We start from the raw sequence: 19,800 nt of genomic DNA on the forward strand, positions 1-19,800 counted from the left end.
CTCTGCTATGAATGGTGGTGGCTGCTAACTAAATCGTGTGTGATTTTGACTCCAGCTCTTTTGATACTTGGATTCTTTCTATTTCCACTTAATTTTTCTATGTTTACTTGGCCCTCTGGTTCTAAAAGATTGGGTAGTTTTACAGGTTGTTGAAAGATGATCTTATTTTGGTCATGGATTTCAGGTAACCCAATGTTGTTTTTTTTTGTTGTTGTTGTTGTTTTTGGTGAGGCAATTGGGGTTAAGTGATTTGTGATTTGCCCAGGGTCACACAGCTAGTAAGTGTCAAGTGTCTGAGACTGGATTTGAACTCAAGTCCTCCTGACTCCAGGGCAAGTGCTCTATCCACTGTGCCACCTAGCTGCCCCCAACCCAATGGTTCTTAACAATTTTTTTGCCTGTTTTTCACAATTGTTTTTGCTGAGACAATTTAACTTTTCTCCTATCTTTTCTTTCTTTCTTTCTTTTTTTTTTTTTGCTGAGGCAATTGAGGTTGTGACTTGCCCAGGGTCACAAAGCCAGTAAGTGTCAAGTGTCTGAGACTGACTGGATTTGAACTCAGGTCCTCCTGAATCCAGGGCTGGTGCTTTACCTAGCTGCCCCTTCTCCTATCTCTTCAATTTTTTGACTATAATAGTTCTTGTCTCCTGGTATCACATTGGCTTTTGGACCAAAGTCCATTCCAATTTTCAGAGACATTTTTTGGGACAAGGTTTTTTACCTCCTGTGGCAAGTTACTAATATATTCCCAATTTTTTGTTCCAGGGCTCTCATTTCTTTTCCAATTCTTCCCTTTAGTGCTCATTTCACTAATGAAAACATTTACAAACCTTCTGATTGAATCTGCATTGGTAGAGAGGGACAGGGCTTTGCTATACCAATGAAGTCCCAGGTCTAAAAAAATGGTGTTCATGGAACAGTTGAAAGAGTGCTGAAACAAGAGACCTGGGTTTCAGTCACTGATCCCACACTCACTGGCTCTGTCAATCACTTACTAGCTGGTTAAACCACTCAACTTTTTTGAACCTGTTTCTCATCTGTAAAATAGGCATCAAAACAACTGCAAGACTGACAATTACTGTATATTATGAACTTTGAAGAAGAATTCAAGTCTTTTTACTTCCTTGACTTCCCATTACTTCGCCCACCCTATTTTCTGATTTTGTTCTCAGATCCTTCAGGAGGTTGTTTGAGCTTTCAGGAACACAAACAGTGAAGACTCATCATATGACACATTAAAAACTCAATTGGCTGGAGCAGAAGAGCCAAGTTACCTTGTCTGTTAAAAAAAAAAAAGCCGGGGGAGATCATTGGTCAGGCTGTAGTAAAAGACGTGTTGGGTTTCCCTCTTAAACCTTCCTGCTTTGGAAACAACACTGAAGAAAACAGAATCTGAACACTGCTTTTCTGGAGCTTATTCAAACTGGGGACAGAAATGGCAGACATACTTCAGATGTGATCTAGTGATAGCACAGGTCCTGTTTCCATACTGTTTTATCATTCTCTTCAAAGGGCCAAGGGATGCTAGACTGTTTTATGGGGCTTCACTAAAATTCCATGAAATACCTGTTTTAGAGGGAGTAGATGTAGTTGTATTTCTACCCCAGAGATTTAATTTGGGCAAAGAGAAAGATAAAGAAACATTTCCTTAGATCCTATGTAACTCTGGCTTTCTAACTTTTCTCTAAGGCATATTTTTATTCAGTAAAACAGCTATCCATTAAGAGACAACAAAACAGATCCTACTGGTCACAGAGGTATCAAATGAACCATATATATGTCACAACCGAAATGCTATTTCCAGAGATGGAAAGATTAAAAATGCAAGATGTATTAAAATAAAGCTATTATAAACAATCTAATTTGAAGCCAAAGGACACAGGTGCATAGGTTACAAAGGTTCAATCTCAAGATTTCTGATCCTAAATTCAATGTTCTTTTCTATTATGCCGTGCTATTAAGCTCAGTCTTGTATCTAACTCTCACCAGTAAGCCCCCACCTGACAACTGCACTGGTCATAGCCCAAAGGACTAAATGATTTAAAAAAACCTTTTACTTTCATTCATATTATACTTCCCACCTTTCCCACCTCAAATCTTTAAATCTTTTTCTTAATCACTGATGAAGTCTGAAGATGTCATGGCTAAAAGCCAACAGATCCATATGCAGAGACATTTCAAATTAGGGAGAACAAAGTTGACTCCGTATCCTCCTGGAAGTATTTCCCTTGTCTCCTGGGAGGAGATTATAAAAGCATATACGATACTGTACACGCACCCCTACTAAGATGAAATCTCTTTCAAAGGAAACAGACACACAAACACACACACATAAATATAAATAAATAAAGCCTTACACTGACAAATAATCGCATGAAACCATTACATAAAAATAAATTTACTAAGACTTTTTGTTAACCATTTCTTCCCATTCAAAGATGTTTTATTCACTCTTCTATTTGTCTCAGTCACTTTATCGTTCTTTTTCCATTTTCCCACAATGTGTTATCTTTACAATCATTCAGTGAGATTACAGAATGTATCTAAATTTCATACAAACTAGAGCTGAGGAAAACGTGTGGCCAATATAGTATATGTAATCAAACAATGGTAATTCTAGTAATACAAATGAGACAAACTCAATTCACAGAATTGATAAACTTTTAGGCTTAAAACAACTCACAAAGAACAAAAAAAACAAGAAAGGTAGGTAGTACATCTGTTTACCTCTACTTGAAAACATTTAGAGAAAAAAAGTCAAAACTTGATGCCTGTCAAGAATCCTTCAAGGTCAACAACTTTTTCTTTCATCTAATCCATAATCTAGTTTATTTTTTCTCTACCTGACATTTCATTTAGGACCTCTTTTCTACCCCCATCTCCTCCTCTCCTCTCTCTCTCTCTCCCTCTCTCCTTCTCTTGGGCACTTACACAGAGACACAGACACAGACATAGAGACACACAATTTTCTTCAGATGCTTTCCAGTTGAGGAAGGCAATTTTCTTTAGACAGTTTAAAACTGAAGCAGCTGGGGGCAGCTAGGTGGTGCAGTGGATAGAGCACTAGCCCTGGAGTCAGGAGTACCTGAGTTCAAATCCGGCCTCAGACACTTAACACTTACTAGCTGTGTGACCCTGGGCAAGTCACTTAACCCCAATTGTCTCACTAAAAAAAAAAAAAAAAAAAAGAAAAGAAAAAACTGAAGCAGCTCCTGTACCAAAGATCAGTTTTGGCCCCCAAATTTGGAGATCCAAAACTGTCAGGCACCCCCCCCAAATGTGGCACTGCCTCAGAACTGATAAAGCAGTCACAGATAAATTTCATTTGATCTATTTCAACCATGTGAGAAAGGCAGGGCAGGTAATCATTCCATATTACAGGGATGACCAAATTAAAATGTGGAAAAGTTTTGAGTGACTATCCAGAGTCTAACAAATACTATGAGGAACAGACATCAGGTCACTATCTTAAAACAGTTTTTCTAAAAGAAAAATGGTTCCAACACTAATAGGCTCTTCAGTTGGAAGACAACTCATCAATAGTTAGTGAGAATAAGATAAACTCAATTGAAGAAATATAGCATAAACATGTTATTTCATTTTGGTTCTTTTTTACTTTTCAAAAAAGTAAAATGCTTGACTGTTGTTGCACAAAGTTCCAGAAAAACTAAGGGGATCTCCAGCAGTCGTTCATGTTTACCATTTGGTATTAAGCAGCTTACATTTGAAACCACAGCCATGCTTGGGCCATCTTGAAAAGGCCAACTATCAAATACAAATGTCAAGGTCTTCTTTGCTATACCAACATATGACGCAATCAACACATTCTTCCACAGACCAAAATACAGGGAGTGACACTATGAACTGAGGGATTGCCGAAGTTTTTCATACATCATTTGATCCTAAAGATGCCAAAGAGAGAGAGAGCAAAATAAGGCAGAGCATTAGGTTATTGCTGTGCAACACTGACACTATATATTCTGTTCTCTAATTTCATACACCTGCCTTTCCACAGGGATCCCCAGTGACCTTTAGAGTTGTTTGTATAAAACACAGGGTGGTAAAAAGTTTTCTTTTGATTTGGTAAACTTTTGGGGAATGTAAAATTACAGACTGCACTGAGTAAGGACTGGGGCAGGAAGCAGAAATGGTGACCATGGCCATGTATTAATAGCCAAACCAAAGTGTTTACAGAAGCCATTTGAACATTCTTTTAAGTCATGGATGGTATGCCCCTGGCATTGAGTCAAATCTCTGCTTTCTCTTTCAGCTACATTCAATCTGATTTTGTTTTCTACTAGTATCCTGCTGCTAATTTTCCACCAGAGTCCAAATACCCCAGGAAAGCAAATGAAAATGGAACAAACTAGCTTCAGGGCAGCAGCAGTAGCCTGGAGACTCTGTCTAGTGTCCCAGCATTTTGCCTTCACAGTGTACTGTGCCTATGCTAGTCCTATAGCGACAGAAGAGATTGCTCAGGACAGGAATTAAATTATCACTCTCACCCCCACAAGGAGGTTGGAGACAACTCCTAAATGCTCATTTATACTTCAAAACCACATTGCCCTTTGGCAGACACAAGTCTCAGAAGCTAGGACCAGTACGTGCAGTTACACAATAGTTCCTTATGATATAGTAACTATTAGAGATTACTTCAGAGCTAATGGAAGCAGTGGTTCTCTTTCCTTAATATTTACTTTCCTGTTCTTGAATATAGCTGTGGCTAGGTAATTGCATCTGTAATAATGTTCAAGATAAAGAGTGTAACTATGAAAGCAATTAATTTTAAGTAATATTAAGAGGGCCAGAGGGTTCAATTACACTTGCTTACTAGACTTGGTAAAACCAATTAATAAAGCAGTCTTTAGAAAGCTACAAAAAGCAGCTGTCCTGATTTTCACCAAAATATGAGATAAGCCTTGTGGGGGAAAAGTGGGCTGTGAATTAGTCTACACAACTGCAAGTTAAATTTCTGGAATGAATAATAAAAGGCATTATACCAATTCTCATTTGTAGGGAACTTTTGACTTTTCAAATCAAAACTATCCCCATACATCACTTTCCCTGCTAACCATTTACACAGACCCTCACATTCCCTTATTCACACCCCCCCACCAAAACCCCCCACCAAAACCCACCAACAATTGACAATTATTTTTTTTCTCTCCCATACTATTCCCCAGTTGACCCTTCCCACTCCCCTTAAAAAAAATAAGAACACAAAAACACTCATAATAAGCATGTATAGTCATATATAGAGAGGCAAATTCCATTATTGGTGACATCCAAAAATGTGTATCTCATTCTGCATTTGGAATCCAACCCCGCTCTGTCAGGTGGTGGGGAGTCTACTTATCTTTGATTTCTAGTATTCTGGTTTGTCATTACATTGATAAGAGTTCTGAAATCTTTTAAAGTTATTTTTCTTCAAACTATTGTTGTCACTGTATAAATCGCCTCACTCTGCATCAGTTCTCAGAGATTTTTTACTTTGTCATCCCATGATGTTCCCGTGGAACATTATTCTATTATGTTCATATACCATAATTAGTTTAACCATTCTTTAGTAGGTGGGCACTCCCTTAGTTTCTATGTTTTTGCTACTATGAAAATAGCTGGAATACATTTTTTTTGTACATATGGGTTTTCCCCTCTTTCCTTTCATCCTTTATTCTGATCAATCAAGGAAACTCCAACCTCTAGGTCTTCACATTAGCATTCTAGTTAAAACCCTGGCAACAATTTATACCAATCAATCAATATTTATTAAATGCCTACTATGTACAGGCACTGATTAAGAGCTGAGGATTGGGGGCAGCTAGGTGGCGCAGTGGATAGAGCACCAGCCCTGGATTCAGGAGTACCTGAGTTCAAATCCGGCCTCAGACCCTTGACACTTACTAGCTGGGTGAGTCTGGGCAAGTCACTTAACCCCAATTGCCTCACCAAAAAAAAAAAAAAAAAAGCTGAGGATGAAAAAGAGGTATATAACAATTCTTACCTTCAAGGAGCTTATAATCTAATGGAGGAGACAACATACACACAAATATATATATATTAAAGCAAGCTACAGACAGAACAAATAGGAAATAATTAACAGAGGAAGGCACTGGATTAAGAAGGGTTGGGTAAAGCTTTCTGTAGAAGGTGGGATTTAGCTGGGACTTAAAGGAAGCCAGAGAGGTCAGAAAGGAGGAGGGAGAGAATTCCAGGCATGGAGGGATTGTTGTTTTTTGTCCTTCGTTCTGGAAGACCATGTCATCAGGATGATATCATGACTTGCAGTGAATAGGATTTAAGAGCTGTGCAAGGTCACCAACCTCACTCTCTCCTCCAGAGTCATCTGGGTCCAGTGGCAAAATATTTATCATGTCAACTGGAGATGGCCCTGGATGTTTGAGGTTATCAGGGTTAAATGACTTGCCCAGGGTCACAGAGCTAGTAAGTGTCTGAAGTCACATTTGAACTCAGGTCCTCCCAACTTCAGGGCCAGTGCTCTATCCACTGTGGCTCCCCAGGCATGGAGGACAGAGGGAGATGGAATGTCTTGTTTGTGAACAGCCAGGAGGGTGGTGTCACTGGATCGAAGAGTACAGGTCCAGGAGTACGGTGTAAGCAGAGTGGAAAGTTAGGAGGGGGCAAAGTTATGAAGGGCTTTGAATGCCAAACAGAGCATTTTTTATTTGCTTCTGGAGGCAAAAGGAAGCCACTGTTATTGAGTGGGGGTGGGGTGTATGTGAGAGACATGTTACTTTTAGAAAAATACTTTAGTGGCCAAATGGAAGATGGATTGGAGTGGGGAGAGACTTGAGAGAAGTAGATCCAATACCAGTCTACTGTAATAATCAAGGTGTGAGGTGAAGAGAGCTTGCATTGGAGTGGTGACAATATCATAAGGGGGCATATTGGAGAGATGTTACCAAGGTGAATTTGATAGGAAATGGATATGGGAGTGGGGAGGCAGGGAGGGATGAAATATAGTAACCCTCACCTAAGACAACATATGAATATGAATTGAATAAATACAAAATAGTTAACTACAAAATAACACAGGAGGAAGGGCACTAGCAGTTGTGAGAAATCAGGGAAGATGGAACTTGAGCTATGTCTTGATGGATGAGAGGGATTTTATAAGGCAACGGTGTTGAGGGAGCATATTCAAAGCAGGAAAGACATATGGGTACAAAGTTATGAAAGGTTTTTAAAAAGCTAGACAGAGAGGGCTTTATATTTGAACCTAGACACACTAGGAGCCACCTGAGTTTACTGAGTAATGGAGTGACATGGTCAGATCTGAACTAGAGAAAAAGTATTTTAGCAGCTTTGTGGAGGACTGATTACTATGGTAAGAGACTTGAGACAGGGAGACCAATCAGGAAGGCACTGTAATAATATAGGTGAGAGGAGAAGAAGGCCTGAATGAAGTTGGCTGTTGTGTGATCAGAGAGAGGGTGTCAGATGTAGGAGATGTAGAGGTAAAAGATTAGGGCTACGTTGAATTGGTTCTGGAAGGGGACTAGAGTCTCCCTCCTCGGGACAATGCTACCAATTCCTAAGTCTGGGGCCTAGCACTTAAAACCAAAGAATTTCAGCAGATATTTAAAGTTTCCTAGCTTCAAATGTTAAGTGCCATTTAACCTCTTTCCTTTGTCCTCATGCAGGTAATAAAGGCATTCATTCTCTTCATATGTTTACTTACCCATACCAATCTAAACAATGCAAAGTCCTTGGAGTATGTACATGTGTTTGCTAACATATGGTGCTAACATTCCCTAGTTGTGCCCTACTGAGCACAACTAGATTACAGATACTGTCTTATCATAAAGAAAGGGCTCTACTTTTGACACTGGAATATTTGAATACAGAGTACTGAAACTGATTTTGGATACTTGATAAATTTGCCAAAATATAGATCTATCCTCAAAGGAAAGAAATTTTTTGGGGCCACTACTGGAGAAAGTTAGTGCCCCCAAAGAACTACAGAATTCAAAGACAAGGCCCAAAGAAGAATTCTAAGAATGTTCTGAAAACAGAAATAACACTGGAATAAATGTATAGCTAGCTTAGACAACTTAAATCTGGTATTTTTAGTATAAAAAAAAAATTAAGGAGCGTTCTAGGTGGAAGCTGGAAAGCAACAGGCGTTCTGCTGCCTATTTTCAGCTGATTCCTGGGCGGTGGTATTTTTCAGGTATTATAATTTCCCTTTCCCCATTTTATTTCCTTTCCCTTGATCCTACTGATCCTGTTTGTGGTGTTTTTTTTTTAAAGTTCGTTCTTGTTAAAATAAATCTTGTTCTATTTTGAAAAAAAAAAATTAGGTACTTTACTTTATTGTTAAATTTCCCAGGCAAAAGCTGTATGTCCCCCAAATCATCTCTCAGTAATACCTATAGCCATTATCTAGATTATTGGGATGGTGGATTTCTCTTAACTGGGGGTGGGGGTCGATGTGAAAAATGATGACTTTGATCTGGCAGGTTTTTTTCCTCTCAGTAATAGTTATGTTACAGAACTGGTAGGCATAGATAGCTACTTGAGGGGAAATATATTGGAGAAGTAGGTTGTGTACCCAAGCTCCTATAGTTAATGGGTCAGGGATAAAAACGCACTGTGGGGGCAGCTAGGTGGTGCAGTGGATAGAGCACCGGCCTTGGATTCAGGAGGACCTGAGTTCAAATCCGGCCTCAGACACATAACACTTACTAGCTGTGTGACCCTGGGCAAGTCACTTAACCCCAATTGCCTCACCAAAAAACCCCCACAAAAAACGAAAAACGAACTGTGGGTTTCATGACAGATTAATGAAGAGTTCTGAAGTCTTTCAAAGTCACATAACAAACATTTAGTACCAGAGCAGTTTTTTGGATGAATAGATAGATATCTGCAGATATCTGCTGTGGTGAGGATCTGACAGGATGGGGAAGAAACATGGGTGACAAAAACACATTAGAATTGATCTGTCCTAGGTGGCACAGTAGATAAAGCACCGGCCCTGGATTCAGAAGGACCAGAGTTCAAATCCGGCCTCAGACACTTGACACTTATTAGCCGTGTGACCCTGGGCAAGTCACTTAACTCTCATTGCCCCACAAAAAAACAAACAAAAAAAAACCCCATCAGGATTTGCTCTGGTTGGAAGCTTAGAAAAAAGATGGCATGTTACCATCTCTGAATTCAAACAAATATATAAGCAGCTATCATAGACATTTTCTAAGATCACTAATATCATAAGCAGTCAGCAGGTTAAGGGTTCTTTTGATAAGATTCACAGGAAGAAGCTAAGAGGAAGAAAATCTTTGACTTATTATTGTCTTTATCTTCTAGATTAAACAAAATGGCAATGTTATGAAGGATTTGATGAGTAAAATGACAACTCTGCATGTGAGCTCTGTCTCAAAACATCAACAGACTGTGCTGGTCATAGAGATAAATGCCATTATTGTTCGGTTACACAGACGCCAAAGGGATATAGGAGGAAACTTTTACCACGGGAGAGAATTAGTTGAGGATGAAAGTAATCTAGTAAAAGGGGCATTTTACCCAGTTTACAATAGTGTGGGGGCTAGAACTACTCAATCCACTGTAATAGGACTCCCAAACCTTTTTCTTTTGCTTTGCTTCTTTTTCTTCTTTTTTTTTTTTATGAGGCAATTGGGGTTAAGTGACTTGCCTAGGGTCACACGGCTAATAAGTGTTACGTGTCTGAGGCTGGATTTGAACTCAGGTCCTCCTGACTTCAGGGCCGGTGCTCTATCTACTGCACCACCTAGCTGCCCTTTTAGCTTTGCTTCTAAGGACAAAGAGGAAGAGTCCAAAATTATTGAACTTCTGCAGATTTAAAAAAAAAACAAAAAAAGCAATCAAAGAAAAAGAGGAAACGACCCATATGAAGTCAAGTAAAATCCCACATACATATTAATATTTACAGCAGCTTTTTTTTGGTTGTCAAGAAGTTAAAACTAAAGGGGTGCCCGTCAACTAAGGAATGGCTGAACAAATGGTGGTAAATGAATGATGGAATGTTGTTGTACCACAAGAAATAATAAAGAGATGGTTTCAAGGAATTCTAGAAAAACTTGTATGAACTGATATACAATGAAACGAGCAGATCCATCACAATTTACAAATGACAACAACACTGTAAAAACAAACAACTCTGAAAAACTTGAGATCTCTGATCATCACAAAAACCAACCATGATTTCATAGTACTAATGATGAAGAATATTACCTACCTCCTGATTTACATGATATGCTCACTATGCAGAATGAGACACACTTTTCTGGACATGGACAATGTGGGAATTTGTTTTGACCACGTGTGTATATTACAAGGGTTTTTAGGTTTTGTTTTTCTTTTTTCCCTCTAGAGGGGATGGGAATGAGAATAAAATAAATATTTGTCAATTGAAAACAATTAAAAAGATATGCGGAAGGTGTGAGCAGTAAGGGGGCCTCCACGTTACATCTCCCATCTCTGTGACTCCACATAGGTTGTTCCTTTGGCTGGAATGCTTTCCACTTCCTCACATCTGCCTCAAAGAATTTCTGGCTTCCTTCAAAGTTCAGGTGAGGACATACAACAGGCTTCCTGTTCTGACCCACTAATTGCTAGCCCTCCTCTACTTTTTGTGATCTTTTGTTTTCAATTTCCCAAATCTTGTTCTCCTCCTCAGCCCAAAAGAATGTAAACTTCTTAAGGTAGGGACTGTTTTATTTTTGCCTCACAGTGCCTGGAATACAGATGCTTAGAAAATGTTTGCTGCATCTTGGTGCCATCTCCTAAATGATAAGGAATTCTTCAACATCATTTGGAAGATAAGCCTAGAGTCTGGAAGACTTCCTAAGTTCAAATCTGGCCTCAGACACGATCAGTATGACTCTGGGCACTTAATCCTGTTTACCTCAGTTTTCTCCTATATAAAGAAATGGAGATAAAAACAAACAAACAAACAAACAAACAAACAAAAACCCCAACACCACCCAAATGGGGTCACAGAGTCAGACATGGAACAACAGAGGATGAGGAAGGAGACTGCAGCATGAACAAAAGCATAGGTGGAGTTAAGAAATTGTAGGGTGTGTATTGGGGTTAAAAAGTATCTTAGTTGGAAAAAAAAAATCTTAGTTAGCTAGAATATTGAGAAAAGTAGAGCTAATTTGGCACCAGGTTGTAGAGGGACCTAGCAATATATTATCTGTTGCCCCTGAAGCTATACATCAGACCCCAAGCAATCCATTTTATACAATTGTTATGGATTTCAAAAATAAGATTTTTCAATTGGTAATTAGAGTGAGGGAAAATTTGAAGATGGAAGTAGTAAACAGTTAATGATTTAAAAGTTGTTTTAAAATAACAGTTAACAAGGTAAAAACCAAGTTCTTTTGGCCAAGAAACATTATACTTTGTGAATGCTATCCAAGGAGTCTGGAAACAATAAAATGCTCAAGTGAACATGTCCTTGATCTTTCTTTGTATATGAATATCACCTCCCATTGTAATCTTCACAAGAACTGGTTTCACTTCCTAACAACAAGTTTTTCTATTTCAGTTACTACAAAGAGAACACACCAACAATCAGAAGTGAGCATTTAAAACCTGATATCTGAAATGAGCAAGGAAAAACAGAAAGCATCATAGTAATTTCTTAACTTCATTCCCAACAAAAGGTGAAGATCCTCTTTCTACTTCATTGAAATGAACATGTAAATCACTAAAGTTTTCTAACCAATGCATAGCTTAATTTCGGTAAAACCTGGGTGTGATAAGAAGCCACTAGGTAAGAAGTATGGGGTCTAATAGATACTTGAATGGACATTTAAGTTATTGCAAATTGTTTGATTAATTCTTTAAAAAAAAAAACAACAACTGTATTCAACTACAGAATGTTAGCACTGGAACAGACATGAGAAATAATTTCATGGATAATAAAACAGGAGAATATTTTTCTCCAGTTTGTCCCCAATTCCAACAATAACTGAACAATTTTATTTTACAACATAATATGTTCCGGCTTCAGTTTCTACCCTAACTCATCCAAAGTCTGTAGTATCTTGACTCCAGATATAGCAGTGTTGCTAGATTTTTCATTTCATGTGGCAGTTTGGGATTTGCTAGGAAGAGAGATGGCATGTTGAAGATAGGCCAGAAAGGGTTCCAATTCTGTTCCTTTTTTACATAAAGGGCATTTCTTACCTCTTTTGATGTAGAAGGTTTCACTTTCTTAAAAGCTTCTTCAAAATGTTCCTGGCTAACCTTGACTTCTCCTATGGAGAAAACACAGACACACAGAGTCCCATTCATTATCTGGTCTGCTGACTTAAAATAACAGAACGTTAGAGCTTAGAGGTCATCTAGTCCAATGCCCTGATTTCAGAGATAAGGAAACAGGCCTTGAAAGGTGAAGTCATTTGGTTCGATAGGACTGGAATCCAGGTTTGCTGAACTGCCATATCACTGCTCTTTCCATTGTGCCCTGCTGCCTCTCTTACTGAAGATGACTTAATAATCTAATTCTCAAGGACAGATTAACTGAAAGAGACTAGCACAAAATAATGTATTTCCTATAGCCACTGATGAAAATATCTCTGTTTTGCATTTTCCACAGAAACATTTTCATATAAGATCTTCTAGCTAGAATTCTAGAATTCTGTTTCAACACCAAACAGCATAATCACCCTGAAAGGGGCATCCTTTCATATACATTATGCATGTTTTATATATAGATATAACATGCATAATGTATCCTTTCTTTTTCTTTCTCAGGCAATGGGGGTTAAGGGACTTGCCCAGGGTCACATAGCTAGTAAGTATCAAGTGTCTGAGGTCACATTTGAACTCAGGTCTTCCTGAATCCAGGGCCAGTGCTTTATCCCCCGTGCCACCTAGCTGCCCCCCTACCCTTTCTTTTTCTTTCTTTCTTTTTTTGTGAGGCAATTGGGGTTAAGTGACTTGCCCAGGGTCACACAGCTAGTAAGTGTTAAGTGTCTGAGGCCGGATTTGAACTCAGGTACTCCTGACTCCAGGGCCGGTGCTTTATCCACTGTGCCACCTAGCTGCCTTCTTTTTCTTAAAAAGAAAGTAACATTCTATATAAATAAGATTTTCTATTGGTAGATCTCTCCTATGACAACTGACAGGAAAGCGTTGATATTAAGATAATGTTTTCAGTTTATGGACAGATAAGGATCAATACTATTGTTGAAACAGAGGAAAGTGGAATTTAAGTTAGAGATTTCTGTGCCCTCTGTTTAAGTTAAAGACAGCCAAGTTTCTCTCTCTTTTTTTTTTTTAATTTTTATTTTAGTGAGGCAATTGGGGTTAAGTGACTTGCCCAGGGTCACACAGCTAGTTAAGTGTTAAGCGTCTGAGGCCGTATTTGAACTCAGGTACTCCTGATTCCAGGGCCGGTGCTCTATCCACTGCGCCATCTAGCTGCCCCCAGCCAAGTTTCTCTTACATATTCTTTCATTTAGACAGATTTAGTAAGAGTCAATTTCATTTCACTAATTTATTATACTTTCAGTTTCACAGGAGTTATGCTTTAGTTCCTCATAAAACAGTATTTATCAAAAGTATCTACTATATGCTTGATTCCCATTCACTCGATAAGAACTTCCAGTACTTTCTGAGTAATCAAAAACATTCATGTCTTGTTTCACTTTTTCCTGACAATCTTATGAGGATAGGTGCTATTAATCCTGTTTGTCCTAAGGTATTTAAGCCTTCACAGGCTCAGTACAGTAAGCTGGTGTATCAGACACCTGTGACCTCTACCTTCTGTTGCTGTGAGTTTGCATAATGGCACAATCTGCAACAATCAGTGGATAAAGGCTTGTAAGAGAATCAATCCCATTTCCTTGCAGGTATATAAACATTTTCAAGATGACTTTCTTCTGTTTTAAGTACTTTTTATAAAGCGAATTTAAGTAGATTTTAAAACATTTACCACGGTGTGCTCTACATCAGGTATTTTGTTTTATTCTTTTTGGTTTTAGACCTTTCATCTCATTCTTGTAGAATTCCTGGTGTGGAAACTTTCCCACTGATGCAGATTCACCACTATAATTTATAGTCTTACAGGTACCTAAGGCACTGAAAGGCTTAAAGACAAGATCACACAGCTAGTATATATCCGAGGACAGATTTGAATCCAGATTTTTCTCATTCAAAGGACAACCAACCCTCTCTAAATTCACTAGACAGGCCAGCCTGCCTTGCAAGTAAAGACTTAGAAGAGACTCAGAAGAATTTCTAAAGGACTCTCTTAAGTGATACAGTTTACATTTGAAGCAGTTGATGGTAGCAAAACATAAGCAAATAGTCTATGCATACTAACTCAGACCCTAATAGAAAAGGGAAAGTTTAACTCACTTCTAAAAAGAAGAAAATGGAAAGTTTCATTTTCTTTCTTTCTTTCTTTTTTTTTTTTGGGTGAGGCAATTGGGGTTAAGTGACTTGCCCAGGGTCACACAGCTAGTAAGTGTCAAGGGTCTGAGGTCGGATTTGAACTCAGGTCCTCCTGAATCCAGGGCTGGTGCTCTATCCACTGCACCACCTAGCTGCCCTGAAAGTTTCTCTTTCTAATGAGCAAGATCCACATCCCAGAAAAGTCTTCTATTTTCTTGTCTGTGGAGAGGCTTTGTGTGACTTTCTCTTAAAAATTTTAGCCTCCCAAAGGAAATGAAAGATATTTTGAAATTAGGGACATTATTTCAGAACAAATTTCCAAATGAGAACAGTCATAGGAATGAGAAATTAAGAAATAATGAGATGGGGGCAGCTAGGTGGCACAGTGGATAGATAAAGTACTGGCCTTGGATTCAAGAGGACCTGAGTTCAAATCCGGCCTCAGACACTTGACACTTACTAGTTGTGTGACCCTGGGCAAGTCACTTAACCCTCACTGCTCCACCCCCCAAAAAATAATGAGAATTAGAGAATGAGAATTAAGAAACAAACTACAAAGCACCCTGATAAAAAGTAACATGACGTAGAAAAGGATATTCATTTATATCTATAAAGTTAGTACAGAAATAAGATGACCAAAAGTTAAGGTTTAGTACGAATGGTATCAAATTTGAGGTCCCAGAACGACAGCAAACTATTTGTGTGTGGTTTAAAAGAGAAATGAGAATGAGAACAGAGTTTATGCCTTGCACAACAAAAATGAGAAGAATAGAACAACTTGGATCTGCAATGGCAAGGCTAACCAAAGAAACAAAAGAGCATTAAATTGGGAATGCGAATACACAGAAGTGAAAGACAACTCAGAAGAAAAGAAGCAAAAACCAATAATATTAGAAGAAAATATTCTCACAATGAAAGGAAAACATACTGAATTTGAAGGCAGGATTCACAGAGACAACCTAAGACTCATAGGTCTCCCAGAAGAATAGGAAAGGACAAAAACATTAATACCATAATGAATAAAATATTGAAGAACTGTCCAGAACTTTTGAACATGGAAAATGAAATGCTAATTGAATTCACAAATTACCTATAGAAACAAACATAAGGCTGCAAACTCCAAAACACATAGTATTTAAATTTAATGATACTATTCAGAAACAACAAGTTCTAGGAAAAAAGATCTTCAAATACAAAGGAAAGGACATTAGTGTAACACAAGACTATTCTATGCCCACTAGAAAAAGGAGGAAAAGGAATGTATTCTGAAGAGCAACAGAGCTCAGGACGCAAGTCCAGGGTGACCTGTCCTGTAAATTTGAGCTTCACTGTACAGGACAAAAGATGGATGTTCAATAATAAAGAAGAGTTTAAAACATTTTTAGAAAGAAAACTGATATCTTTAGTATGTGCTTCTCGAACACCTCAAATAATAGAAATGCAGGAGGAATGAACAAATGCAGTAGGCATGCTTGTCATTAAAGGAACAGCAACAGAGTGACAACAGAGACCAGTAAGAGACTTTGTTCTAAATGTATACAAGGAGACAGGTAAAGGTGGAAATCTGGCAGAAGTGGAGGTAGACTGGGGGGGGTGGGGTTGGAAGGAGGAGTATGAACACAATCTGGCAAAATCCTACCCATAAGTGAAATCTTCTTTTGTTGAACTACATTACAACATGGGAGGGTACATAAAAGGGGAGAAAAGGAGCAAAGGGATGAAGAGGAATGAGTGATCAAGGTCAAATCAAGGGCTACTAATGAGGGGAAGGTGACCTCTGTGGTCTCAGAAAGAGAAAAGCTTACAGCAGAGCTGCTGAAGAGGAAAAAGCAAAGACTGAAAAGGAGGGGAAGCTTTACTTTGGAGATAGCGGGGAGTTACACTGATGAAGACTCTTATGAAGAGAGATGGTGGCTGACCATCTGGGAGGCAGGCAGTTAGAGTTCCTAGGGACAACTGGCACCTGGAAGAGTAGGACAGCATCGACAAAAGGAGATTTCCAGGCAAATATAGAGGGAAAAAGAGGTCAGCAAAAGAGGGTCTCCAGATCAGTGGTGGGCTGTACAATCAGGGAGATGGTGGGGAAAAGGGCCTTGAAGCCGTGTCCACTCTTATACCTGGAATAACTGGCATTGTTCTGGAAATGAGGCACACTGGAAAAGGGGAATCCATAGGGGCAAGCCCAACAATGCAGTGGCAGAAAACACTTAGAGGGGAGAGCTAAGAAGGGGTACCCTAGAAGCTTTGACTGTATGAATACAGAGAAAAGAGAGACCATTTAATTATAGGAGTTGTGAATCAGAGAATAAGGACTAACAGAGAAGATGAATAAAGAGAGTGAGAGAAATCCTTTTTGGAAAGGGGAACAAAAAATGAAATGTAAAAACTAAGGAACAGCACTAGCTGAAGGGGAGGAGAGGAAGGGGCAATATCACACGAGAAGAGGGGATGAGGGATGAGGGGAAGTGTCGGTAAGATCAGGGCAACCTTAAAAAAAGATTAAAGTGGGGCAGCTAGGTGGTGCAGTGGATAGAGCACCGGCCCTGGATTCAGGAGTACCTGAGTTCAAATCTGGCCTCAGACACTTAACACTTACTAGCTGTGTGACTCTGGGCAAGTCACTTAACCCCAATTGCCTCACTTAAAAAAACAAAAAAACAAAAAAAGATTAAAGTAAAGTTAACTGAAGGAACATAATACCATGTTTATAGCAGAAGAGGGAACCAAAAATTGAAAAGCTTCTGCACAGACCACACTAATGCATCTAGGATAAGAAGGGAAAGTCAAATCGGGGGGAAAAAGTCTTTGTATCAGATTTCCCTGATAAGGACTTGGTATTCAAGATATATACACAATTTATATGATTTGGTATTCAAGATATATAAACCATTCATATATGTGTATACACACCCCCCCCCAATAGCCATCCCCCAACAGATAAAAGTCATTAAAAGACATGAACAAAGAGTTCTCAAAAGAACTGCAAAGTATTTGCAACCACATGGAAAAAAGTGCTCCAAATCACTAAAAAGAGAAACATAAATCAAAACAACCCTGTGGTTTCACCTCACACCTTGCAAGGTGGCAAAATTGACTAAAATGTTTCAGGTGTCATATAAAGCTAGGTGTACTAATACATTGTTTATGGACATGTGAAATGGTATAACCATTTGGGAAAGCAATGTGAAAGTATGCAAATAAAATGATTAAAATGTCTATGCTCCTTGAGCCTGAAACTCATTAATGGAGCTTATACCCCAAAGAAGCCACTAATAAGAAAAAAAGTACTAATATATTCTCAAATATTGATAGCATCATTTTTTGTGAAAGCTAAACATTGGAACCAAAGCAGATGTCCATCATTTGTGAAATGGCAAAACAAAACTGTGGAACATGAATGGAGTAGACTGTGCTGTGAGAAATGATGAATACACAGAAGCATGGAAGGATCTATATGAACTGATATAGAGTGAAGTAAGTAGAGCCAAGAAAATAGCACACACAGTGACTACAACAATGTACGTGGAAAAAACAATGACATCCCCCAAATCAAAAGTAACTGTAACGAAATTATAAAGTTCAAGTAGGACTCAGTTGAAAAGATATGAGAAGACACCCCCAACCTACCCCTTTGTGGAGGTCATCAACGGCAGCTACCTTTGGGAGGATGTTATCAAATGTTATTTTGAAATATAAAGAAATAGAAAGTCAATCAACATTAAAAAAAAAACAAAACATAAAACAAAACATGCAGTGTGTCTAAAGCCTAGGACACGTTGGCAGGCGCACAGAGAAAATGGCAACAATACAGCTCCCACACAAGAACACACAGGCACAGGTAGTTTTTTTCTGAGGAAAAGTTAGCCAGGCATGCGTCAAAAACCGAGGGTCATAAACTGAAACCAGAAAGGAGAAGGGCTTCTAGACATGAATGCATGTCATCCACGAGTCTTTTCAGCTGTACCTATCACCATTATTCCTCACATTTGCACCTCCTATTAGTAGTTTTCCCATTTCCTCCTCACCCCCTTCCCTTCCACCTTCCTCCCCAAGCAGGCAAGGTGATGTGATCAGGATGGAAAAGAGAAGGTATGTGACTTGCTCAAGGTCATATGGATAGTGGGGAATAGAGTCAAGACTAGAACCCAAATTGGCTGACCTGAAATATAGAGCTCTTCATATTAAGCCATGCTGCCTGCTAGCCAAATTGATACAATACAAAAGGTGATCAATGGGCAAAATTATGAGAATGATCCCAAATTTTTGCATAATACACACTTTTAAAAAAAGCAAGAAAAAGGACTCAACAGCTAGATAATTTATTATAATTTCCAGTTCATGTTTTTAGCCAACTTCTTAGCCAAGGAACAGCATATAACTGCTTTACTATTTTCTTTTCTTTTTTTAAAGACGTTTTTCTTTATAACAACAATGTAGGTGTACTCTTGAAAGAAGGGAGAGAGAAGCAAGCATATTCCAGGCATGGTATAATACATATATAGAGGCCGGGTTCAAATCTTGCTTCTGATAAGTATTGGCTGTGTGACTATGGGCAATTCTCTTAAGTATCTCTAAGCCTCAGGTTCCTTATCTATAAAATATGGATAAATATCAGGACTTAACTCAAAAGGGTCACTGAGAGACTCAATATTTGTAAACTTCTTTATAAACTTAAAAATGTTTTCTAAACATGAGCCATCATGCCAACATTACTCATTTTGAAGTTTTAAAAAACTGGCCTGCATGTCTAAATAGCTAAAAATTTTCTGTGATATCGATGACAGCAGATTCCTGCATGATAAGTGTGTTACCACAAAAGCTATCAGTCATTGAAATGAGACTGTTTTCTAGAGCAGTTTGAAATAATCTCATAAAAAAGTCAGTTTTAATGTCATAATTAAGGAGCTAATACAACCAGATTTTCATACCAACAGAAATTCTTCCTCTGAAGAGATTTCCTAGTAAGCTGCAATTGAGGGGCCTAAAGACTCACTTACCTTTTTTATAACCACTCTTGTGACTTGCCATTTCTTGTCTCAAGACACAGATGGAAGCTTCTCGTATCAGAAGATAAAGATCAGCACCACTGCAACACAGAGAAATAGGTACTTAGGTATTTGTCTCTATCTTATTGTGTGAAATTATCACATATTGGAAATTGCAAAATGGAAAATAATTTTTCTGACAGAGGCAAAAATCACATGTTCATCAAAAACACCTCAAACTAAACACTCATGGAAGGAAATGACCAAAGAGAATGGAATGAGTTGGCTAAGACTGGAAGAAAGGTTATTTGAGCTCTTTTTCAGAATATTTTTCCTACTCTTCTTAAATTTAGAAAATGAATAATCATTCCACCTCATTAAAGAACGTACATTTGCTATATCT

At 38.4% G+C, this 19,800-nt stretch overlaps 1 protein-coding gene across 4 annotated transcripts in view; it reads right to left on the reverse strand.

Moving 5' to 3' along the window:
- Positions 1-537: 537 nt before the first annotated feature.
- NVL (nuclear VCP like) overlaps positions 538-19,800 on the reverse strand; it is a 100,539-nt gene continuing 81,276 nt past the window's right edge. For 3 of the 4 annotated variants that reach the window (XM_043963262.1, XM_043963261.1, XM_043963260.1), the window contains 3 exons: positions 19,410-19,498; positions 12,199-12,269; positions 538-3,902 (listed from right to left, as the gene is read on the reverse strand). In XM_043963262.1, the coding sequence (XP_043819197.1) occupies positions 3,858-3,902; positions 12,199-12,269; positions 19,410-19,498 (205 nt within the window). In that variant the 3' untranslated portion in view covers positions 538-3,857. The remainder of the gene's footprint in view (positions 3,903-12,198; positions 12,270-19,409; positions 19,499-19,800) is intronic. The other variant, XM_043963259.1, reaches the window with a different exon arrangement.

This window comes from Dromiciops gliroides, chromosome 4 (assembly GCF_019393635.1).
Source record: "Dromiciops gliroides isolate mDroGli1 chromosome 4, mDroGli1.pri, whole genome shotgun sequence".
NCBI lineage: Eukaryota > Metazoa > Chordata > Mammalia > Microbiotheria > Microbiotheriidae > Dromiciops > Dromiciops gliroides.